At 40.3% G+C, this 22,725-nt stretch overlaps 1 protein-coding gene across 8 annotated transcripts in view; it reads left to right on the top strand.

Moving 5' to 3' along the window:
• Window positions 1–22,725, top strand: part of pcsk5b (proprotein convertase subtilisin/kexin type 5b) — an 89,116-nt gene that overhangs the window by 27,801 nt on the left and 38,590 nt on the right. For 7 of the 8 annotated variants that reach the window (XM_046033924.1, XM_046033923.1, XM_046033927.1 and 4 more), the window contains 10 exons: window positions 1,718–1,930; window positions 3,280–3,380; window positions 7,521–7,624; window positions 9,286–9,403; window positions 13,684–13,872; window positions 14,346–14,482; window positions 15,057–15,188; window positions 15,457–15,559; window positions 18,797–18,990; window positions 21,211–21,295. In XM_046033924.1, coding sequence (XP_045889880.1) covers window positions 1,718–1,930; window positions 3,280–3,380; window positions 7,521–7,624; window positions 9,286–9,403; window positions 13,684–13,872; window positions 14,346–14,482; window positions 15,057–15,188; window positions 15,457–15,559; window positions 18,797–18,990; window positions 21,211–21,295 — 1,376 coding nt within the window. Of the gene's footprint in view, window positions 1–1,717; window positions 1,931–3,279; window positions 3,381–7,520; window positions 7,625–9,285; window positions 9,404–9,503; window positions 10,009–13,683; window positions 13,873–14,345; window positions 14,483–15,056; window positions 15,189–15,456; window positions 15,560–18,796; window positions 18,991–21,210; window positions 21,296–22,725 lie in introns of those variants that run through there. The other variant, XM_046033931.1, reaches the window with a different exon arrangement.

Here is a 22,725-nt window from a genome sequence, read left to right as displayed (position 1 = left end):
TAGTGAACGCAGGTTGAGTTAACTTTTAGCTTTGGTTTGTCTGTCTGACTTGCTAACAGCGTGTAAACTAGGGTGACCAGATAAGAATGGGTGAAATTCGGGACGGGGGGGCGTGGCTATCGGTACATTGAGTGTCAGTGAACATTAACACACGTCAAAATCAAAACACAACGCTTAAATTAATTATTTAAGTTTAAAATTAAAAATTAAAATTATTTTTTTTCATTAAGTCAACTGTCTGTTATTAGGAAAAATACAACTGTGGATATGTAGGTAAATCATGATCTTTTACCTAATTTTTATATTTATTTTATTCATTCAGTGCAGCGCTATCTGTCTGCCTAACGCGCGTGTCAGATCTCTCCGCCGTGCCGTGGCTACCTGAAGCTACACTTTACCTGTCCTCGCGACTGTAAATTCCACTAACCACAAGAAAACAAAAAGGGGAAGAGCACGACGAGTGTTACTTTGTGGTTATAACAACGCTGTTGACACAATGAATGTATAGATAACCTGCAACCCCTGCTGGAGCAACGAACAGTATACGTTTAATTAGGCTATAATCAAAAGTGATGTTAGGTCTAATTTTCGGGACAAACCGTAAAGTGGTCGGGACAACTGCTCGTAATTCGGGACTGTCACGGATTTTTCGGGACGTCTGGTCACCCTAGTGTAAACTGAAGCTCTCAGTGTTAGCTGCTCTTGTAAAAACGCTACACATTGTTCTGCTGTATGCGTCGTGTGTCTGCAGATTCCATTTGTCCACTGCACATGAAAACACGTTAGGCAGTTCAGTCAACCAACCAGTATATCTTGTTCATTATAAATCCAGCAGCTATGAAATTAGTTGTAAAAGTGCCAGAACAGGAGAAACGCTACAGACTCCTGTGTCAGTTGTTGGGCTCATTGCAGTTACTATCATAGTCTTCTACAGACTTATTTGTTTTCATGTAATTGTGCATGGGGTCATTGCATTACCTATATAACATAAAATATAAAATCTTGATAATGCACACTTGCAGATGGTTTTCATATGTTTACAAAAAATATTGGCAGTTATTTTATTGTTTATGCAAACAAAATATTAATTTCATTGTAGGTTTCAATATAAAACTTGGTGTCAGTGTATCAGTACATTTTTACAATGCCGTGATAAAACTGATAACTGTGATAATTTTAGTCACTATAATCGTGATATGAAATTTTATACCGTTTCATCCCTATTACTAACTAATATGACAGTATTGGTTCTAGTAATACATTAAGTCTGATGGTAGTAAATGAACCTATCTGCTGTGCTGCCGTGTCACTGATGAGGAGAGATGGAAATTCACCTCAGTCCGACATGGAACAAAACTCACTAACACGGCATGGCGCTCAGCAATGCCAACTTTTCAACAGGATATTTTGCTTAGTTGAAATATAATGATTACTGAACTTGGATCAAATCATATCAAATCTGTCGCCAGACACAGGACTGCTCAAGACTTACACTGTCTGTGCTTCCTAGTGCTCTTTCACCGTTGTAGATCTTTTCTTTTTTGTATAGTGATTTCTGCACACTGAACACAGAGCTTGTTACTCCCCTCCTTACAGAAATTAAAAGAACATTAAAAAATTAAGCCAAAACAAAGTCTGCTGAACAGTAATTACGTTTTAAGTACTAAGACAAAGCTGCAGCCTCTTACTGTTTCCTCTCTGCATCCTCTCTTGTTAGGGGAGGAAGGGCCGTGGCTCCATCTTCGTGTGGGCTTCAGGCAACGGCGGGCGCAGCAGAGATCACTGTTCCTGCGACGGCTACACCAACTCCATCTACACCATCTCCATCTCGAGCACAGCCGAGAGCGGACGCAAGCCATGGTACCTTGAGGAGTGCTCGTCCACGCTGACCACCACCTACAGCAGCGGGGAGAACTACGACCGAAAGATTGTAAGGATTCAAGTGTGTGTGATAGATTTCAAGAACTGCTACTGAACGCGTACACACACACACACACGCACGCATTAGTTCTTGAAAGGCACAACTACCCATGGCTTAACTTAACTGCAGGACCAGAATGCTTATTTCTTCCTCACCAATGTCCAAGTTGTACCTGTGGTGTTTTGTGCTAAGTTGAAATAAGATTTCCTGTATGAACCAGAAGGACTTGCTGAGGTCTCCCTGTCCATAAATTTTAATTAGATACTGACCATATTTGGATTTGGAGCTTTAAAAATGCACATGCTATATAATTTTAGTTGAAAATACAGCATGATGCAAACTGGCATTAACTTGGCCTTGTGTGTATGGGTCCAATGATGTGGCCTGGTTTGACCCAAATCAACCAAGTCACTCCCATGACCCACTGGGATGGACAGCGACAGTTGTCCACTGTGAGCTAGCTTGTCTGGCAGTGTCTTGCTACATTCCTCGTACTGATGCTACAAAAGGACGCACGCACGCACGCACGCACGCACGCACGCACGCACGCACGCACGCACGCACGCACGCACGCACGCACGCACTATTTACAGTTTCCCTCTGGCTTTGTACACTTACAGTAGAACCTCCATATATCTGACAGTCTAATTTGCTCGAGCACATACTGTCTGCTCAAATGCTACTGCACCACTTTCACTCCTTACTAAACCATTTCAGATTCTGTGTGTGTGTGTCTTCAGATAATCCCTCAAACTTTTTGGTCCAGAAAAGGTTTTTTGATGAGGGCTCAAGGCTGGAAGTTAGCCAAGCTTTTCTTGGCTAACTGACTGTCAGGCTGTCTGACTAGTTGGCTGTCTAAAGTCCATACAATCACAGCGAACATAAAGTGCTTTAACAACACATTTTACTACCCCTTCTTATTCTTTGTCCTTTGTTTCTCCTTGGGCACTGAATGGCTTACTTGAATTCTTGGAGAAGCAGGTGGTTTGTGTACTTGTGTGTGAGTGTCTATGTGTGTAGTGAAGCAGTGTATCACAGCTGGAATTTGAGTTTCGAGAGTTTCAGGTGTGCCTAAATCCTCCTGATCCTCATGACTTCAGTATCTCTTTCTCTTTCCCTATCTTGCCATCACTGTCACTATTTTCTCCTCTCTGCCTCTAACTCCACCTCCTCCATCTGTTTTCTTCTGGCTTTCTTATTATTTTGAGTTTTCTCCCCTTCTTTGATTTTGACTTTTCCCTCCTCTCCTGTCTCTTCCATGCCCCTTTTCTCTTTCTTAATTCCTGTAATTCCTCCCCATCTCTACCCCCCCCCCCCAACCCTGTCTTCACTCTCCTTGTCCTCTCCTGTGTCTGCAGATCACAACAGACCTGAGACATCGGTGCACAGACAGTCATACAGGAACATCGGCCTCGGCTCCCATGGCTGCTGCTATTATTGCTCTGGCCCTGGAGGCAAAGTAAGAGCCACTTAACCTCATCCCTTCCCTTCATACCTTTGCCCCTTGCTTACCTTCTAATGCCCTCTTGTCCTCTGGCCTCTCTGATATATAAGGTGAACACGTGAAGCATATACATCATTGTCAAGTCAGCTATTGAGATGCATTAAAATACTTGGAGAATCTATCTTCGTTTTAATGAGTTAATCTAAGCAACATTTGTGCAGAGACATACAGGGTTCCAGAGAACTCTACTGGCATTTGAGAAAACTGGACTATAGGCAGTCCTGCAGGACATAGATGCTCACAGATCTGACTCTTGCTTTTAGTCAGAGCAGTACAACATGTGAAAATGGTGCTGTAGGATGGTGGGCTGCAGAATTTAATGGTTAGAATACATCACAGTATAGTACATGATACACTTGCATCTGGTCAGTTCAGAGTTTTCGAAATTACACGCGACTAACCTGCCTCTATTTAGTGATGTGTTCACATTTGCTACGTCTTCGTCCAATGCAGGTTTGAGCATCACAAAAATCACTTTAATAGCTGAATGCCAGTGCAAATGGTAATAAAAGGAGTGATCAGCTGTTAATATTTAACTGTTATTTTGGTCGCCAGTCAAACATAAATAGTGGATAGTGTTGATGTAATAGACAAACCATCATTATGACTTCCTTGGCAAAGACATTTGCCACCTTCTGAGAGGGATTCAGGTGAGTTTGGGTACTTTTATGTATAGGCACTCACCTGTTTACCTGCTTATCACACTCCTTCAATGGTGAATTGAGCTTGAACTTTAATAGAAGTAGCCAGTCCACTGAGTAGTGACAGCCATATACTGTTTACATACATACATGTGTCATTTGATATCAATAGTAGTGCAATATATTGCACTTCCATCTCCTCTGAGATATTATCACAAATATAACAATGTTGTCTTGGGACGCAGAGGGAGGGGTGTTCGCCTCTTTTATAGAACTCTGTACTGTTCTCCTTACTGCCAGTTTATGGCTGTTGAAATGATAGCACATGTTGCTGTGTGTGTGCGCGCTGAGAAAAGTATATTTTATGCACTTTGGTACGCAGTGTTTCATCTCAGCTGTCTATAAAACTGAACACTCTATAACATAGTGAGGCGATAAAGAATATGACTGATTACTTCATGCTTTAAAACAAGCTTTTCAATGTTAAGGTCATATTTTCCTAATTACACACACAGCAAAAAATGTCATGTGTCGCATATGGTTTTCTTAAAATATATCTCTTATTACAGAATCACCTGTATGGGGATCCTATCATTACTGTGGGCAAATATTGGAACATTTATTCCTAACCAAACCTTTTTTGTTGCTTTTAAACAAGAGCCACCCCAGATGCCTGCCCTGCTCCGCTTTGAAACGTGTTGATGTGCTTAATTTGAGATAAATTCATAAATTGGAAAGAGTGCAGTGCAGGTGCAGAGACTTTGAATTGGGCTTTACCCCATCATCACGTTGAGCGGCTCAGTTTGCTGAGGTCACTTCATTTAACCTGGATAATCCAATCCAAATCCTCCCAGTAGAAAATATTCTCGGTTTCCAAGCAGTGCCAGGCACATAAGCCTGTTTCCTCAACAAGATTATCGCACACTGCTTCTTGCCTGTCTGCTTTCTTCTCTTCCGCTAGCTCTCACCTCCTCTCTGTTGTGCTTGCTGTGACTCCAACACTGTCACGATGGTCTTTTTTTCCCCTCCTCCAAAGCAAACACTTTCTTTCCTTCTATCCATTCATTCAGTTTCTCACATGGATATACTTTCTTGCATGCACACGCAGGCACAGAGGAAAGGATGAAAGAGGGAGAGGGAAAACGTTTAGACAAACGCTGTGCAATGCTGATTGTATCTGCTCTTATCTGGTGAATGAAAGCGAACAAACTTTCTGTGATAAACATGTCAAGACGCCATTACGCTAGACTTCACTAAACTGTCTGTTGTGGTGTCTTTTCCCTTGGTATGAGAGTGGATTGGAATACTTAACTTTAGAAAACTGTCTTTTATGCGCCGTTCTTTGTAGCTTTTGCCATGTTTAAGATGTTTTAAATCTGCACATGATTTACCTCTTTATGAGCTAGCACAGCAAACTTCAATGTTTTAGAGCTTCAGAAACTTTAATTTCTTTCCCGTTCCCTTTTGTCCTTGGTAGTGAAGAAATGGAAAAGAGAGTTAATGTGGAGACAGGAGACTTTACTGAGGAAATTAGGAGGGATAAACAAGAAATGAGCAAGGATAACCTAACATAAGAACCTCATCTACTGGGAGATTTTAAGAAACCAAAGCAGGGACAGATGGGAGAAAAGAAAACTATTTCTTTCCATGTGTCTGCTTTAAAATCTAGTTTCTCTAGCTTGAAGTTTAGAGTGAAAATGCTCAGTATATTTTAGTGGGTAATCTTCCATCACTGGACTTAACCAAGGTGAGATAGAGATGGACAGTTGAAATGTTTGACTTTTTGCCTCTGCATTTTCCTTCTTCCCTTCCCACTCTGCTTTCTCCCTGCAGATTACCCGTGTGTGTTTTTTTTGTTCAGAATTACACTCGAGAGAAGCACCAAGAAACCTATATTAGACATACTGTTTTGCTGCTGGTTTTCCCCAGTATGTGAGCTACTCCATTAATTAGTATTGGCTTGTTTATGGGAAGGCTGTCGTGGCCTAGATAACGATGCCAAAGTCACTTTTAATTAATGACCATAAAACATTTATGGATCCATAATTACACAGTGGCAGCTAAGCCTATTAATATTGATCTGAACATTAATTATTCTGACTTTTCATAGCACTTATCTATGCTATCATCCTTTAATTATTTTTTACTTGATATTTTATTTTCAGCTATTTAGTCTGTGTTTTTCTGTGAGATTTGACAAGTGTGGGCTCAGTGAGGGCATTAGTGGATTTTGAACATGTGTTAATGTCTTAGCAACTGTTGTGTTCTAGGCATCAAGGGGATGTGATATTCCAGGTTTCACTGGAAGCAAGGCTTTCCATAATAAGACGAAATCATCCTTCCATCTAAAATTTCCTTTTTTGTCTAATACTCATTCTAACAAACAAAAGCAGTTTGTCTTGAAAATAACCCTGATAAAAGCAAAAAGCCCCACACTCCATTAAGGTGTAGTCATGGACTCGGACCTGAAATTCAACAGCCACATTAAGACAGTTACAAAGTCGGCCTACTATCTCCTGAAGAACGAGAAAAAATTACCACCTACAAAACCAAACATGGCGTTGATAAACTCCATCCCCAGCACAAGTAAAGTTGTCAGAATGTTTATGAAATAAAGTGCATATGTGAAGGAGGCTTTTGACTGTAATCTGTGAAAGTGAGTGGCTAAATGCGTGATGCTGAGAGTTCTCCCAGATGTTGAGGATTTTAAAATTCTTCAAGTGCGTTCTTGGTTTAAGAGCTCACAGGAAGCTGTGAAAGAACCTGCTCTTATCCAAGCGGCTCAACGGGAAAAACACAGTGTGGGTGCAGATCAGTCTCATTTTGTTGGTCGCTCACTGTCTCCTTCTCACATCATACCTATGTATCTTCCTAAATTTTAAAATCCGAATGCTTGATTGCAAACCTTAAATATTAGTTTTGGGTCAACTGATTCACAGTAGTGCAGATTCTGGAGGTCTCAGATGGCAAAGGGAGTGACACGAGGAGAGGAAACGGAGCATCTGGCCGGCATATGAGATGGAAGGGAATCCCAGGAAACTTAGTGACCCACTTCTCCCTGGTTTTTCCCTTTTTAATGTAGCGTTTGGACATCAAAGGAGTCGAGACACATGGCTGCCATCTCATAATGGATCTCACGTGAGATCTGAGAAACTAGGCACAGATGAATGGGCATGTATGCTCTCCATCTATGCCTCTGTAATTTTCTCTCTCAGTAATCTTTCACCTACTATATAATACTCTGTTTCCTTTACCTTGTCTTACATTTCTTCCTCCTTACACTTTGTTTTTACCCTCTTTGTACTTTTGGGTATGTGCATAAAAAAAGAAAGTCTTTGTCACTTATTTATTTACTTAGTTTTTCTCCAGTGATGTGTTCCTACTCTGTCCTTGTACTTTTTTACAATGTGATGTGTAAATTAATGTATTTCTATGTTTGTGTGTCTTTTCTAAGTCCTCTTCTAACATGGAGAGATGTTCAGCATATCATTGTAAAGACCTCTAGAGCTGGACATCTCAGTGCTCCTGACTGGAAGACCAATGCTGCTGGTTACAACGGTACATATTCACACGCATGCATGCACTTTTCTCAACAGAGGATTAGATTGCTTCGGAACGAATCTCAATATCTTATTAGCAATTCTACACAACAAAACATTCCTTTAAATCACTTCAATGCAACTCAGTTGATTAACTTTCACCAAGAGCACTGCAGAGCTTACTTGTTATATTTGTTTTTTTTAAAGTTTATTTATTTATTTATTTTTTACTGTGTTTTGGACTAATGGTAATCAAAACTTATTATTCTGATCACAACTTCCAACTATTTAATTTAACCTTATTTACATAATCTCGTGTCTAAAGATATCTGATATTCCTAGATGGTATTAGATACTTTTGTTTGATATTTCTTTGGGGCTATTGAATCACTGCTATGGATCTGTACATCTTTTTTTTATTTCACCAAAAAAGAGCAATGGTAAAAGAAAAGCAAAACCTTTGACAGCTTTAGATCAGTTTGAATGCAGGGACATGTTGTGGGTGATGCTATTCAGCAAATATTGTCTCAACACATGAATTAAACAACAGTCGCATTTATTCAAGGTGGGAAATAGTATGTGAAAAATTCAGAGACAGAGAAATCAATATGCATGGTTTTGATGCTGAATTAGTTTTCTCCAATCAGAACAGGGGTGATGAGCAGTTTCCAGAAATGTTTCCTACTTGCTTAACTACTGCACCACCAGCTGCCATCTGTCATGGTCCATGTGGTGGTTGCTGTTTTGTAACTTTGTGAGTGGATGCTTAAGTGTGTGTGTGTGTGTGTGTGTGTGTGTGTGGAAGAAAAACCAAGTGAGAACTGGGGGTCAGCCAGGCTGCAAGCCCAGTGTGCCTGGAGAATTTCCAAGTGACTATTTTTTCAAAGAGGAACTAAAGAGAAGCAGAATTGGAAAGGGGGGGGGGGGTATGGAAGGAATTCATATTTGAGCTGCTTTACCCATAAGGTGTGGTTTTCAAACTTTCTTTTCAGACAACAACCTTATACGACCTCAGTATTTTTATCAGTCAATAGAGAATACTTATTAAAACAACAGGGTGATGCTCAAAATGTTTCCTTTTTTGGACACATTTTAACTCTTTAATAACTTATAAAACAGTCTTTACTAGGAACCTACTAGATGCCTTTAAAGACAGCTACATACATGTTCACAACTTGTGTACTGATTCTTAATCTGACCCCCACTTTCAAATGATTTGTAGTTGCTTGGTTTCAAGATGGGGGGGCAAAAATTAATATGATCTTCCTCAGGAGTTTGAACGATAAGCTCTTCCGTGCGCTGGTCATTGTTTACAGTCTGATTCGCAAACTCAGAACCTATTGGCTATCGTCTGACGAGAATTTGAATGCAGTTACATTTTTAAAAAGCTAATAAGAAGTTAATCTCTAGGGTTCTGAGAGTGATTAAAAGCTAAATCGTCATCAGACAGTAGCCGATGGTTTCTGAGCCTGCATTTCAGCCAATGCGTTTCATCTCTTTTGATCACCAAATGGACTGTTAACCTGCATGCAACCAAAGCCCGCTCAGCCCTGATTGTTCAATACTACTCGGACTACAAGCAAACCAGAAGGCTTCCGATACCAAAATCACTTGCCTACAGAGTCTGCATTCGTTGGCAGATATCGGTTTATAGAGATTAATTTTTACTGCTTCCTACAGTCAGCCACCTGTACGGCTTTGGTCTGATGGATGCTGAGGCAATGGTGAAGGAGGCGGAGCGATGGAAGCAAGTCCCTACTCAGCACGTCTGTGTGGAGAGTGCAGACCGACAAATCAGGTAGAACACAAACACACACACCCCGACAAACATATCCTGACAAACCAGGTTGCAAATAACAAGTATTGAATTTGAAGTGCTGACAAGGTGTCCTTCATAGTGACCAACCGCTACTGATGTTGGGGCGATAAGACCTGGCTTGTAGTCGGTGTTCCGATCCATCCCAAAGGTGTTTTGATGGAGCTGAGGTCAGGGCTGTGTGTGGGCAAGTTTTTCCACACAAAACTTTGAAAAGCATTTCTTCATGATCCTCACTTTGTCCATGGGGAAAGGGCCTCACCAAACTGTTGCTACAATTTGGAAGCACTCTGTTGTCTAAAATATCACTGTATGTTGGAGCATTAAGATTTCCCTTAATTAGACCAAACCAAAAGCATGTGTACTCGGGTGTCCACATAAAATAATTCTGGAAATCTACCACTTTAATGGTTCAATAATGGCTGGCCGCCAAACAGCTTAACATGTATATTAAATGTAGGGGACTATCTGATGCTCTGATTGACATCAAATGTGATACTGTCTTGTCAGATTGGACAGAGTGAAGGAAGTGGTCTTAAATCTCGCGCCTGAGTGATTTGCAGGAACCTCTGTCCACCTGTAAACGCGCAGGTGGGTCCAGAGTATAACTGGATCAAACTGACCTGCGGACAGACATGTCCTGGTTTCTCTGTAGTGTCCGAGGGTTTTTGGAGTTTCGGGGGACCCAAAGATTGCTATGGACCCGAGTACAGACTAGCTAGAGAGAGTAGATTAAATGTACTTCTCTGTTTATTCTCTTTTCAAAATTATTGTAACTCAATTATTTGCTCAACCCCTCAGCCTGTTTTTATTTTCCATTTAACTCTTTTAACCCTGATTGTACACTGCACTGTAACTTTTATTATTTTTTAATGTGTATTTTTTCAATTTACCTATGTTGCTTTTAAACTGTTTTATATTTCCCTGTTGCTTTTATGTAAAGCACTTTGAATTACCTTGTTGTTGAAATGTGCTATACAAATAAACTTGCCTTGCCTTGTGTGTCCATATACTGTGCAAGTTTAAAATGAAATTCCAGATAAGTGAGTCAAAGTTGAGATCAACATATGTGACAAAAGTTATTTCTCATTTCTTCTCTCATTTTTTCATTTCCCTGGTGTGTTATGCACCGGCCTGTGTTTGAGAGTGCGGTTGTGCAAGCTGTACCTTGACAGGGGCCAAGCATTAGTTCTGGCAGGGTGGTTCTCACATAAGACCTTTACTATGCACACACACACACACACACACACACACACACACACACACACACACACACACACACACACACACACACACACACAAGGAGAGAGAGCCAGGGCTTCACAGCTTGTTATTCTTGATGCAGCTGGAAGCCTGAGCACTGTTCTGTGTTAGACTGGCTGAACCTGGGCCCTGAACTGGTTTGCTTTCAGTCGAAGGTTCGGTGGCCAGTGACTGCAGCATTATCAGTGTCATTCTGTCTATTCTGCTCCAGTGCAAAAGTCGGCCCACATGAGGCTTATGTAAAGTCCAGCTTGCGTCAGAGGCAGTCATGCTAAGGCCTCCCTACTCACGTAATGTGGCGTTGGCTTCTGGAGAGATTTTCACTGTTGTGTTGCGTGAAAGAAATAAAAACAAACCAGTCATTTTAGCCTCCTTTTTCCATTTGTAGTGCATGTATGAGTAGCCTTCGAGATTGGACATTTGTCGGTTACTTTAAGCCTTGCTCATAAACTAAATTACCCTTCGTACATTGAGCCAAATGACAGGCTTGCAAAAAAGAAAATGTAGGCAATCACCAACAAACACAAGGGCTTTGTTTTGTTTTGTTTTTGGAACAAAGGCAAAAAAGTCATGAAAGTTTTATGTGTAATCTTCAACTGCCCCAAAAAGTCAGAAACATTCTTTTCCCTTAACTCTGTTGAGTATAGATTTATGTATAAATATGTTTGTGCTCATTTGCATTGTTTGCAGTGTTTTGTCATAGATTGTGCTGATGTGTTTAGGAAGCAGGTCTCTGTGTCTTGTTTCCTTTATTGATATGTGTGTGTTCTGTGTTTCTAACTTGCTACATGAGTGCAGCCGTCACCTCACTCTGTGTTCCCACACGCCCTCTGGCTGGCCCCTCTGACTGCATTTGGTAATGTCTGTCTGATATCGCTCGCCTCACTCCACTTGGAGCACGCACCAGGAAAACGGCCTGATCTGTGTGCAATCAGGCTGGTGGTAATCAGCTGTGCATCTGCTCTGCTCGGCCCCGTGCGTATGGTTCAGTTATCTGTGTTGTGTCATAGAGAAGCCAGAGCTGTGATATCAGCCCCAGACTCTCCAGCCATGCTGCTGCCCGCTTTACAAACAGTCATTCACTGAAATAGTGTTTTCTCTCCGTTAGTCATTCCATCATGTCTGCTTGAGCTCATACAATGTTTCTCTGTTTTCAGTGGCTTTAAAATAATTTACTTATCTTGACTATTAGTTCCTCAATAATTATGTGAATGATCAGAGATGGAGTCAAAGGACAAATTGTTATGGATTGTTTGCCCTCATTATTCTGGAAAAACAATTCGTAAAGCACTGCTTCAAATAATAATAACTGCAACTTTCACTCCTTTTATACTTATTTGCTGATCTAATTAATTTGAGACATTTGTTTCACCAATTTTACTAGTTTAAAATACATTTTCAAATAAAATCATTAAATTAATCTTGATGGCCTGTTTTGGCCTTTCACAAACAAATTGGCATTTTTTTGCAGTAATTAGAAATCAATGGACTGAGAAGTTTTATTATGTTGTTCGGAGGAAAAAAAAGCTTAATTTTCTTTGCGCAGCTAAAGACAATCTTTACCAGCTGATAATTGCTTCGGGGTAATCTTGGTCTTAATGATAAACATCTGTGCTGTACCACTTAGACCCCCAAAATGTCATCATCGTGTTTGCAGCCCTGACAACAGGGAATCTAATAAAACGATTTCCAATTGAGGATCAAACGGCACAAATTACTGGCAATAATTGTCTTTCAAACCTCCACCCTGCAGAAAAATGATTATAGTAATCCTTTTATATTATTTTGCCAGCAAGTGTAATTCACCAGCTCTGTTTTAGCTTCCAGTGACTAAGCCCTGCGTGTAATCCAGTACTGCAGTGAGTTAATGTGTCAAGTTGGCTCAGCTGCTCCATGTGCAACTGTTGTGCAGCAGAAACATATGACTCTTTCTCCAAAGCCTTGCTCCGGCAAGATGGTAGTCATTCTCCCCTTTACTGGATTTGTCCATGTTTTTACTGTTTTTGCTATTGTATCGCTTTTCTATTAGATCATAAGACAGATGTTATTCATGGGGCCATTAGATGTTTGCATTGGCTGTTTGGTGATCTTTCCGCTGCTGAGCTGTGCATGTCAGACAGAACAAATAATGTTCTTTGACTTTCTTATCATGCTCATGGTTCTTGGTTTCTTTGGGTAGTTGAGGTTTAGGAAATGGAAACCCTTCACATGGACCTTTGTGCGTGCTCTTTTGTTTTAAAGTATATGTGAGTGCTTTTAGAAGCTCAGGGAAACGTGATATTGAGTGTTATGTCCGTCACTAACACAATTTTTGGCAAGACTTGACTGAGCAGTACGTGTAGAGAGACAACCACAGTCCCCAACGTAATTCCCAGAAACAGCCAACAGACTACAGGTATAGGAACATTATGGCACACAGAGTTTTGAAGAAGATGGCCAGTTTTACTAACTTTGACCAGCTGACTGGTTACAATCTGTAAATGAAGCCTTGAAATGGAAAGATGGAACAACGGATGGAAGTAGCTTTAAATGCACAAGAAGTTCAAAAGTTTTCGAAAAGAGAAAATATATCTCAATTTGAAAGACTTGTATATTTCCTGAAGCTAATCTGAAGCCACGTTTTATCTGGATGGATATGTAATTTATCAGTGTAACACGGTTTTAACCTGATTGGGCATCTGCTGGTACACCCTGCAAGTCTCATTGGGTAATGCCATAATGTCCGTAAATGTTTTTCAGTGGAGCTGGTTGTAAGTGGATTTCTAGTTTCAATCAGTGAATAGGCGCTTCTAAAAGGATAGTTGTGTGTTAGTGGAAAGGAAACCTTGTGCAGCAGTAGCAATTTTTCCGTCTGTGAAGCTCTGACGGTTAAAATTTCGATGATCTTTGTGTAGTTTTGTTATCAATGCTCCCAGATATAACAAACTGTAGATATTTCTGTTTTAGTGTGTATTTTCTACTTATGTCTGCCTTTGATTGGTTCCCATCCTGTCCTCCAGAACCATCCGTCCAGAGCATGTGGTTCGGTCGGTGTATAAGGCGACAGGATGCACGGACAACCCCAACCACCATGTGATCTACCTGGAGCACGTAGTTGTACGTATTACAATCACACACCCTCGCCGTGGGGACCTGTCAATCAACCTGACCTCACCCTCAGGGACCAAGTCGCAGCTGCTTGCAAACAGGTAAAAGACAAGTTGTGAGATGTTAAATTAAACCCATGGGGTTCAATTCTTACAGAACTTAAATGAGATATTTCTGTATTACATTTAAATAAATTTACATTATTCTCTAAAAATGTGGATTCACTCGTCTATGCTTGCTTTGTTAACGAGTTATTTTTAATTTGGGCTGAAACACCAGAAAATGTGGCAACCTTCAGGGGATTGGATGCTTAATGTAGTGTAAGCGCTGTGTGTACCTCATCTACGTTTACCTCATGTAAACCACAGTCCTGTACAATGTTTGTCCACAGTTCATTAGAGAACGTGATTGTACTTGGTTGAGTGGTTGTGATTGTTTCAGCTGGTATTTGCAATACTTGAGTTGTTTCCTCGTCTGATATCTTCGTGTGTGTGTGGTTTTATGGGTGTGGGTGTGTGTGTGTGTGTGTGTGTGTGTGTGTGTGTGTGTGTGTGTGTGTGTTCTTGATGTGCAGGTTGTTTGATCACTCCATGGAGGGTTTTAAGAACTGGGAGTTTATGACCACCCACTGCTGGGGAGAGAAGGCAGCAGGCGACTGGGTCCTAGAGATCTATGATTCACCTTCTCAACTCCGCAGCCAGAAAGTACCTGGTATGGCAGTGTTACTAATGTCTTTAATTAAAAAAAGAATCATCAGTCTACATGCCCATTTGTCTTTAAAAAATGATTTAATTTACAGAGACAGTACAAATTGAAGACACAGGAGAATTCTTTTCTGGACTCAGTGTAGGTCCAGCAGGAGCACACATGTTGCTCTGGATGCAGTGAACTCAACTGTTTAAATGGCCCACTAATTTAACAACACAATAAAGTCTCAAATGGAGAGTATCAGCTTCTGAAAAGCTGTGCTGTCTATGACCGTAATTCCATGTAACTTGTGCCTAGTTTTCTCATGTGTATCATCAAGAGCTTAACAAAATCCAATCTACTTGTCATTGCTGAAAATATGAAATACTTCAGATTATGAGGTCTTTCCTTTCTCTTTGAAAGATGGTTGATCTGTTCTCCCACATAACATGTTATGTCATTATATGTCTCTCTTTTTTACACCGTAATGGCAACTCTTTATATCACATATGCAAATTAAATACATTTCAAAGAGTGTTCAGCTGCTCGGAGTGAATCTGTGTATAAGATGACTTGTACAATGCTTCTGTTTCCTCAGGCAAGCTGAAGGAGTGGTCACTAGTGCTGTATGGCACCTCTGTGCACCCATACTCATCTCTGCGCAGCGATAAGCCCCGCTCCACAGACATGCTGACGCCCACCGATGAGGAGTTCACAGAGGAGTACAACGGTAAGTGATAAATCCAGAGCCATATGCAGGCAGGTGAGCCACAGTAGCAGCATTGTAAAGTAACGTAATTCTTTGGCTCTGCTATTTTTACTGTCCTCTCACAATGACAGCAAGTTGTGCTGCTGCAGTAGGTATTAGGGTAATATTAAACGGTGCAATAAATTAAAATGAATTTTTCCCTAAACTCAGTTAATATTGACAAGGTTATTAGACTATAAAACCCTTAATGTCATCGCCCCTTTACACTGTTACTTTTGTGTGTCTCCAGGCCCCTGTGACTCTGAATGCAATGAGAATGGCTGTGAAGGTCCTGGACCCCATCACTGCATCAACTGCCTCCACTACTTCCTCAAGTTCAAGAACAACACCAGGTCAGAGATCTATTGACTGATCACTTTATCCTGGGAATTTATTATTATTCAAAAGACAAAATTTTAAAAAAAGTCAAACAACTTAGTCAAAAATTAATATCAACCGAAGATGAATCAAGTAATACAAAGATGACTCATCGAGTAGGTGGAATAATTACATTTTAGAATATAATTATTATTTCTGCTCTGTCTCACTGATGTTTCTCACTGTCACACAGACAGTTGATAGATTCTCAAAGTATACTTGAAGATATAAAAGTAATTGCTTGGTGGACTCCACCAAACCAACCGAGTCTTAATTTAAAAAGTGCGTCTGAGCTACAAAGCTACATTTAGAAGACACGTCTGGCTCATATGTGATTTCAACAACATCTGATTGTGGGAGTATGAAGTCCTCGGGGAGCCCAGAGGCAGCCAAATAAAGAGAGGGATCAATATTGAATGTTGGTGCATACCAATCCACGATAACTGGATTTAAACAGCTCAAGGCAATATTTTGATCATGTTAACAGGCTTCAGAGAAACATTTGTGTAACAGCTCAGTTAATTTATAATCAGAAATGTACTATCCATGTTATTTGATAAATTTATCATTACATTGGGTTACTTTTGGACATTTGAATTTGAAAAATTAAAACAAAGAACCTGACTATGTTATTTATTCGGATCAACACAGTAACTATGTAAACAAGGCCTTGTAAAACTGGGTCTTCACTGTTTAGAATTTGTTTATCCAGTAGATGGATCTTTGAAGAGTGAGTTCAGGGTGGAGGGGAGGGAACAAGCAATTCATCTTTCTGAGGCTATTTTATTTATTTATTTTTAAGCATGCATGAACATTAAGAGTCACATAACTGGCCAACTATGGTTAAAGAAATGTTGGTGTGCTGTGATGTCGGGACAGTTTGAGTATAAACAGGTGGGTCTGGAGCTGCTTTCTAAAGGATTCCACTGTAAAGCTGCAAAAGCCCTGAGTCACAACTCTGAATCATGTCTTAGTTGTAATTTTTGTTCTGAATTTCAGAAAGTCAAACGCTTTGATGTACTTCATGTATTATACATTTCCCTTGTGCTACCATTCAAGGTCACAGGTCAGTGCTTGCCCTTGTTATTTGGTGAGCTGAATGTGAAAAAGATTTAAAAACAGTGCAGGTGGTGTCCTGATTAATCTCACCTTCACATAAATGCTGCTTCCTGTCGGTCATATCGTGTTCAGTCTCCCCCCCCTCCCCCTGTTAAAAGTGGGTGTACCTCTGTGTGTGTGTGACTGTGAATTTCTATGTGTGTGTGTGTGTGTGTGTGTGTGTGTGCGCCCTTAGGATCCCATTAGGATCAAAGTCTGTTGTAATTGCCTTTGTGTCGGCGGGTCTCTGCACTAATAAAAGGCAAACCGATGCAGGTGCATGAGAATGTGCAAGCTTAGCCGCTGCCTTATCATTAGCCCACTTTAGAGGTGTACTGCCCTTTTCTGCCACCACAGGGAGCAATTGATGGATGAAGATTGGTGTGGGGGCGTTGGTGCTGGTGTTTAATGTTCGGATAATTACATCCCTACATGTGTGTTTGATGGTCTAGACTAGACTGACCAAAAGGTGTGAGTAAGTCTGTGGAACGTTGTTGTTTTTTTGCACTTGTGTGCGTTGTGTGTGTGTGTGTGTGTGTGTGTGTGTGTGTGTGTGTGTGTGTGTGTGTGTGTGTGTGTTGTATGCAAGGCTGTAGCCAGATTTTTAGAAATTCAGGTCATAAAAAAAAACTCTCGTCAGAAGTCCAGTAAGTTACCCGATAATTTTGAAGGAACTTTAAAATTGTGAAATGTTCAATTAATGTTGACAATTGTCTAAACAGCTTAACTAGTAATTCATAAAAATTAAAATACATCTGTCCCTGAGTTTCCCTCCATGATCGAGTGTTTTCTACATCACCTGGAGTAAATCTAGTGGGAAAAAATATTTCATTTCTGTCTTTATTCAGTTTTGTATCACTTAATTATTTCTTTGCCTAAAAAAGGTCAAATTTAACACCCAGTAAAGTGTTAGTAGTCATAGTATCAACCTTCTAAAAACTATGTGTAAATTATAAAATTTTGGTTTCACCCCCACAAATAATGATTTTGATAATGTGGCTAAAATTTGGGTTTCTTTACAACCCCTGTCATTATCTGATAGTTTGTGTTTCTTGTCCTATTGACGCAAACGCTTCCAAGATACTAAATTTGATGACTAAAACATAATCACAACTAACAAGAATGAAGGCCAAAAATACAACAATAAGTTGAAAAGAAAAACTAGCTTTTACCACAACTTCATGTCTATACGATTTCAGTGACTGACATCTGCTTGCACTGACCGTGTGGTCAGGCTAATGCTGTTTTAAAGTTTTTCTCACGTGCAGTGGTGTCCTTGGGGTAGGCGTTAAATTATAGTGTTTTTATATTCTTTATTGGTCAAATAATCATTTCAGCATAGCAGAGAGATGTATTGAAGTTGGAGGACAAACGCATGGCAGTGCAGTGTTAAATGTGCACACGTGGATTATGTGTTTCACACGTGCAGTATGTGTTCCTTGGCAGAAAACTCTGTAGTGTGTAAATACAGCTTAAAGAGTTTGTGTGTGTGTGCGTGCGCACTCTTGAGGATTTTGGAAATCTCTCTCACCTTAGGAAGGGAGCCTCAGGGTGAAATGACGGGGTGATGGAAGGCTGTGGAGTTATCCAACAGATGTTACACCTGTTCACCATATAGCACCCACACGCACCCAACTCATTATGTGCTATTGATACATGAAAAATAAGTTGACATTTACATAGATAATCATGAAAAAATATATTTTAAAAATATATCTTTAGTCTATATAACTATATTTCACTTTGATATTTGTTATTGCACACAATATATTATGCCCACAATACTCATTAACGGATATCTTTGAGCCTGTTAACATTATACTGAGCTGTGTAATAGAGGTGTTAATTGTGGAACATTGAGTTTCTACTACAACCTGATTATGTTTGTAAGAAACACAAATTGTCCCATTGAACAGGGTCTCTAAGCAATATACAACTGAATCAGGTACTTCTCAGTTTGAGGACAGCAAGCTTCTAAACAAAAAACAGAGACTGAAGCACACTGAGTGATTTGCAGCGTGCACAAATTGTCCCTTCTTCATGTTCCACTTTTGCCTTTTTCTCTTTTACCCTGTGTTCCTCTTTTCTCTCCCTTCATCCTCCTCTCGCTCTAGGATGTGTGTGTCGGAGTGTCCCAGTGGCTTTTTCCGTGATGATAGGAAGCGCTGCAAAAAGTGCTCCTCATTGTGTGAGACCTGCGTTGGTAGCCGCAGTGATCAATGCACCACATGCAGGGCTGGTTTCCACCTCAATGAGGGCTCCAACACGTGTATCGCCAGCTGTGGTGACGGCTTCTACCTTGACCACGGTACGTTCCACTGCTGGCCAAACTGGCTCTACTAATGAGTATATACATGATAGTACACCATGCAGTCAAGAATTTGAACATTTGTTTTTTTTTCATCGTTACTTGGTCCCAGCTTGGGGTTGTTTATACGCTTCCTCTGACTTCAATAGTGTTTTGTTCCTTTGCATCTCTTTTCTTTTGGTTCAGCAAATGACGGTGAAGAAAGTGATCGCCACATGCCCACCCAGGGTCAATGATTTGTCATTCCATTATTACTTTGCTGCCTATTCTTAAAGTGTGGCTTTTCTAAAATTGAAGAATAGATAAATTTATTACCCTCAGTGGGGACGGTTATCCACAAATGCCACCATTGCTGCTAGAAACACTAGAAGCATCTGTTTCGTTTCTACCTCAATGATGCCATTGTATTGTTTATTTTTATGTACTTGCTGAACTGAACATGACAGAAACATTTGTGCTAGTAAGCAGATGTCTTCACCACTTTGTGTAATAAGTTATGAAATAAAACAGGTTGCCAGGAGGATTATCTATGAATTACGTTTATGAGAATTTGGCTTGTTTTCTCTGCATTGATCACTGGTTTATAAAAAACAGGGTAATGCAGTGGTGTTAACATGCATTATGTACTATGTATGTATATACTTACTGGTTTGTCTGGTATTCAAGATATATACCAGCCTGGATGAAAGTAAATCAGGAATGAGCAACAGAAACATTATATATCTTATAATTATGTCTATATATTGGTCTGCAGCCAAGACAGTGTAAGTCCTGGCAGCTCTGAGAGCCTCTGGCAGCAGATCTGATGTGATCTGATCCAAGTTCAATCATAACATTTCAACAGGCCAAGATGTAGTGGATACTTTTTTTCTTTTGAAATGTTGGCACTGCTGCTATTGTGTTGTGTTAAATGAGCTATCTAGAGTTTATTTTCTTTTTGTCAGTCTGATAGCCAGCCCCGGGGTAAATTCCTGCCTTGATCAACACGTGTTCACGTAACAATTTCATTACTGGTCAAGAACTTTTGTTTCAGAGATGCTACCCTAATTATGGACAAAGTAATGTAAGCTATGGGATCTATGTTATGTGTATCAAGTCAATCAAGTGTTACGTTTGACTATTGTGTCAAAAAGTTCAAATCCATCTAAGCACATGATGTAGACTCTCACAGACCCATAAAATACATTTCAATGAGAATTGCAGCTTAAGGATATTTCCCTTATTGGTTCATCATTGTATTACTTTTTGATGAACTGTTCGTCTAGTGTAAAAAATGCCTATTACAATTTCCCAGGGCCAAAAGAAGGCCTCTTCAGATTGCTAGTTTCCTGTAACTAACTGTCTAAAATGCAAAGATGTTCAACATGTGTATGTACATATGAAACTACGCAAATCTTCACATTTGAGAAGCTGGAACCAGGAATGTTCTGCATTTCTGCTTGGTAAATGACTTTTAAACAAATAATTAATCATCAAAATTGTTGATAAATTTTGATTAACTAATGGCTTAATTAACTAATAAATTAGGACTTAGTTGGACCTCCGATTCTCAACTGACGTAGGAAAGTACACTTGAGAGGCAATGTAAAAGTGCATTTTCTTGGCAATCTGTTTGTGCCCTGTCTATATCCTGCATCTTCCCTTTTTAATGATTTACAGATTCCTTAAAGTCTCCCTAACAATCCTCACTTACTCTCAGTCTCCTCCTCTTTGGAGCTCTGACCAAATGACTTCCCGAACAAAACCATAAGGTTGTGTCATCAATAAGCGAAGTGGAAACAGAAATGTAGCATAACAGTCATTGTCCACTCAATGGTTTCCCCGGAATAATAAAACATGTTATTCACGTCTCTTTTAGGCAGTCCTTCTCGCATGTGCATTGTGTCAAAGTGTGTCATTGTCTTTAGTCTGCCTTTTGAAATATTCATCTACATTCCTATCCTCCCTCACCACACACGACATTCTGCTTTTCCATCCCTGCAGCTTTAACCTTTTGACATTTGAGTTCTTCCCCCTCTGCTCTTGCCATCTCTTCACCTGCCTTTTGTCCTCATGTTTTGTTCTTCTGCCCCTTCTACTTATTCTCTCTTTTCCTCACTCACTTCCCCTCCTCTTCATCATTGTCTTCCTCCTCTGCACCCTTTCGTCATTTCAAATGCAACCAGACTTCTGGTTCCTATTATCCCCTGGCGTATGACTGGCTGACCCTGTGTCTTTCAGATTCCAACATTTGCAGGAGATGTCCAGAGAACTGTAAGAAGTGCACCACTTCCAATATCTGCACAGAGTGTAAACCGGGAACGAGGTAAGCTGGAAGCCACGCTGAGCAATGCAGAGTCACTGATCGGAGTTTAAAGCATTGAGAACGTTAGTGTCTTGACAGCAAGTGAATTTGTCTGACTGTGTCTGTTGCTACATAACTTGTGATTATACATCTTATAGCTTGCGACGTTAAAATGTTTACCAATGTTATGGTATAGTTAGAGACTTGCATTAAAAATATTATAGCATTTCCTCTTAACTGCCACAGAAACAAATTTAATCAGCATTTAATATAATTGTGAGCCTGTTGCTACCAGACCTGCTGCAATTAATCACAGCTTGTTCATATGTAGGTTTACTGTTACAGTCAGTCCTCTGTTATGCTAGTACAAATAGCTCAGTTTTTGTCTTTTTGTGGTTTCAGGATAAAAACCCTTTGTGTTCACCCAGTCTAAGTCTGTGGCAAGACAGTGTTGCTGATTTAGACCAACACATTGTGCTACACTGTGGTTTGGGTTCCACTTGGGACCCAAATTGAGTAAACAGAGTTTCACCCTGTGACCCGGGCTTATTAAAGCCCACATATACTCTTGTCATGTGGAGACCCACAGGAAAAGGAGCTGTTGCCCATTTTGGGTTGTAATCCTTACTTTGAAGAACCTCTGATCTAAACCATTTAGTCATCCAATGCAGACTTGCTCCAGTTCATTTTCTGGCCACTTCCACAGCAGCCTCTTCAAACCGCCACAACTACACTTGACCTGACAGAGGATAGGGCGTTTCAAAGTGCTTAAATTCCTGATATGTCATGAAGGAAACACATTTAAAACACATTGTGGTCCTGACCCGGCTTTAAGTGTTCACTGTAGCCATAGGTGGAGGTGGGGACACTTGTAAGCCATAATTTCCTCTGAACTCCAGCGAGACCACAGTAAAGACACATGCTCACACACTCGTTCACAGACACGCACAGACACAGTCTCCCCTCTCCCATTCAGTTCACCATTCATTGTCGGTTGGGAACCGAGGAGGAGGAGAAGACCAGACAAGATCGCTTCTGGGAAACGTTAGCTAACACAGACCAGCTGTTTTTCAGCTTAGCGCAGCAAGCTCACCAACCTGTCCTCATTGTGACTTCACAGAACTGATCTCTAACCCCTGCATCTGGCACATGCAAAATCTTTTGTATGAATTGGTCAAACAAGAAATTTGAGTTGACCACACTTGAATCGAGAAGAGGACACATTCCTGTGTATCAGTGAAAAAGTGCACTAAAGGCCGCTAATGCTCCGTCATGATACCGCTGGGTTGCAGTTGTTGTTGTTTTTCATTCTTCTTAAATATTTGCCCAAGAAGAATTTTCTAAAGAAAACTGCTCAGTAACAGCTGGCTTTTTAACAGGCAAACTTTCACTGATTTGCAGCCAACTGTTTGGAAACATGAGAGTGATTTCACACATTTTTCTTTTCTTAA

Source organism: Micropterus dolomieu, linkage group LG21 (genome assembly GCF_021292245.1).
Source record: "Micropterus dolomieu isolate WLL.071019.BEF.003 ecotype Adirondacks linkage group LG21, ASM2129224v1, whole genome shotgun sequence".
Taxonomy (NCBI): Eukaryota; Metazoa; Chordata; class Actinopteri; order Centrarchiformes; family Centrarchidae; genus Micropterus; species Micropterus dolomieu.
Note: the sequence above shows the minus strand (reverse complement) of the source record. Positions and strands in the feature narration are given on the sequence as shown.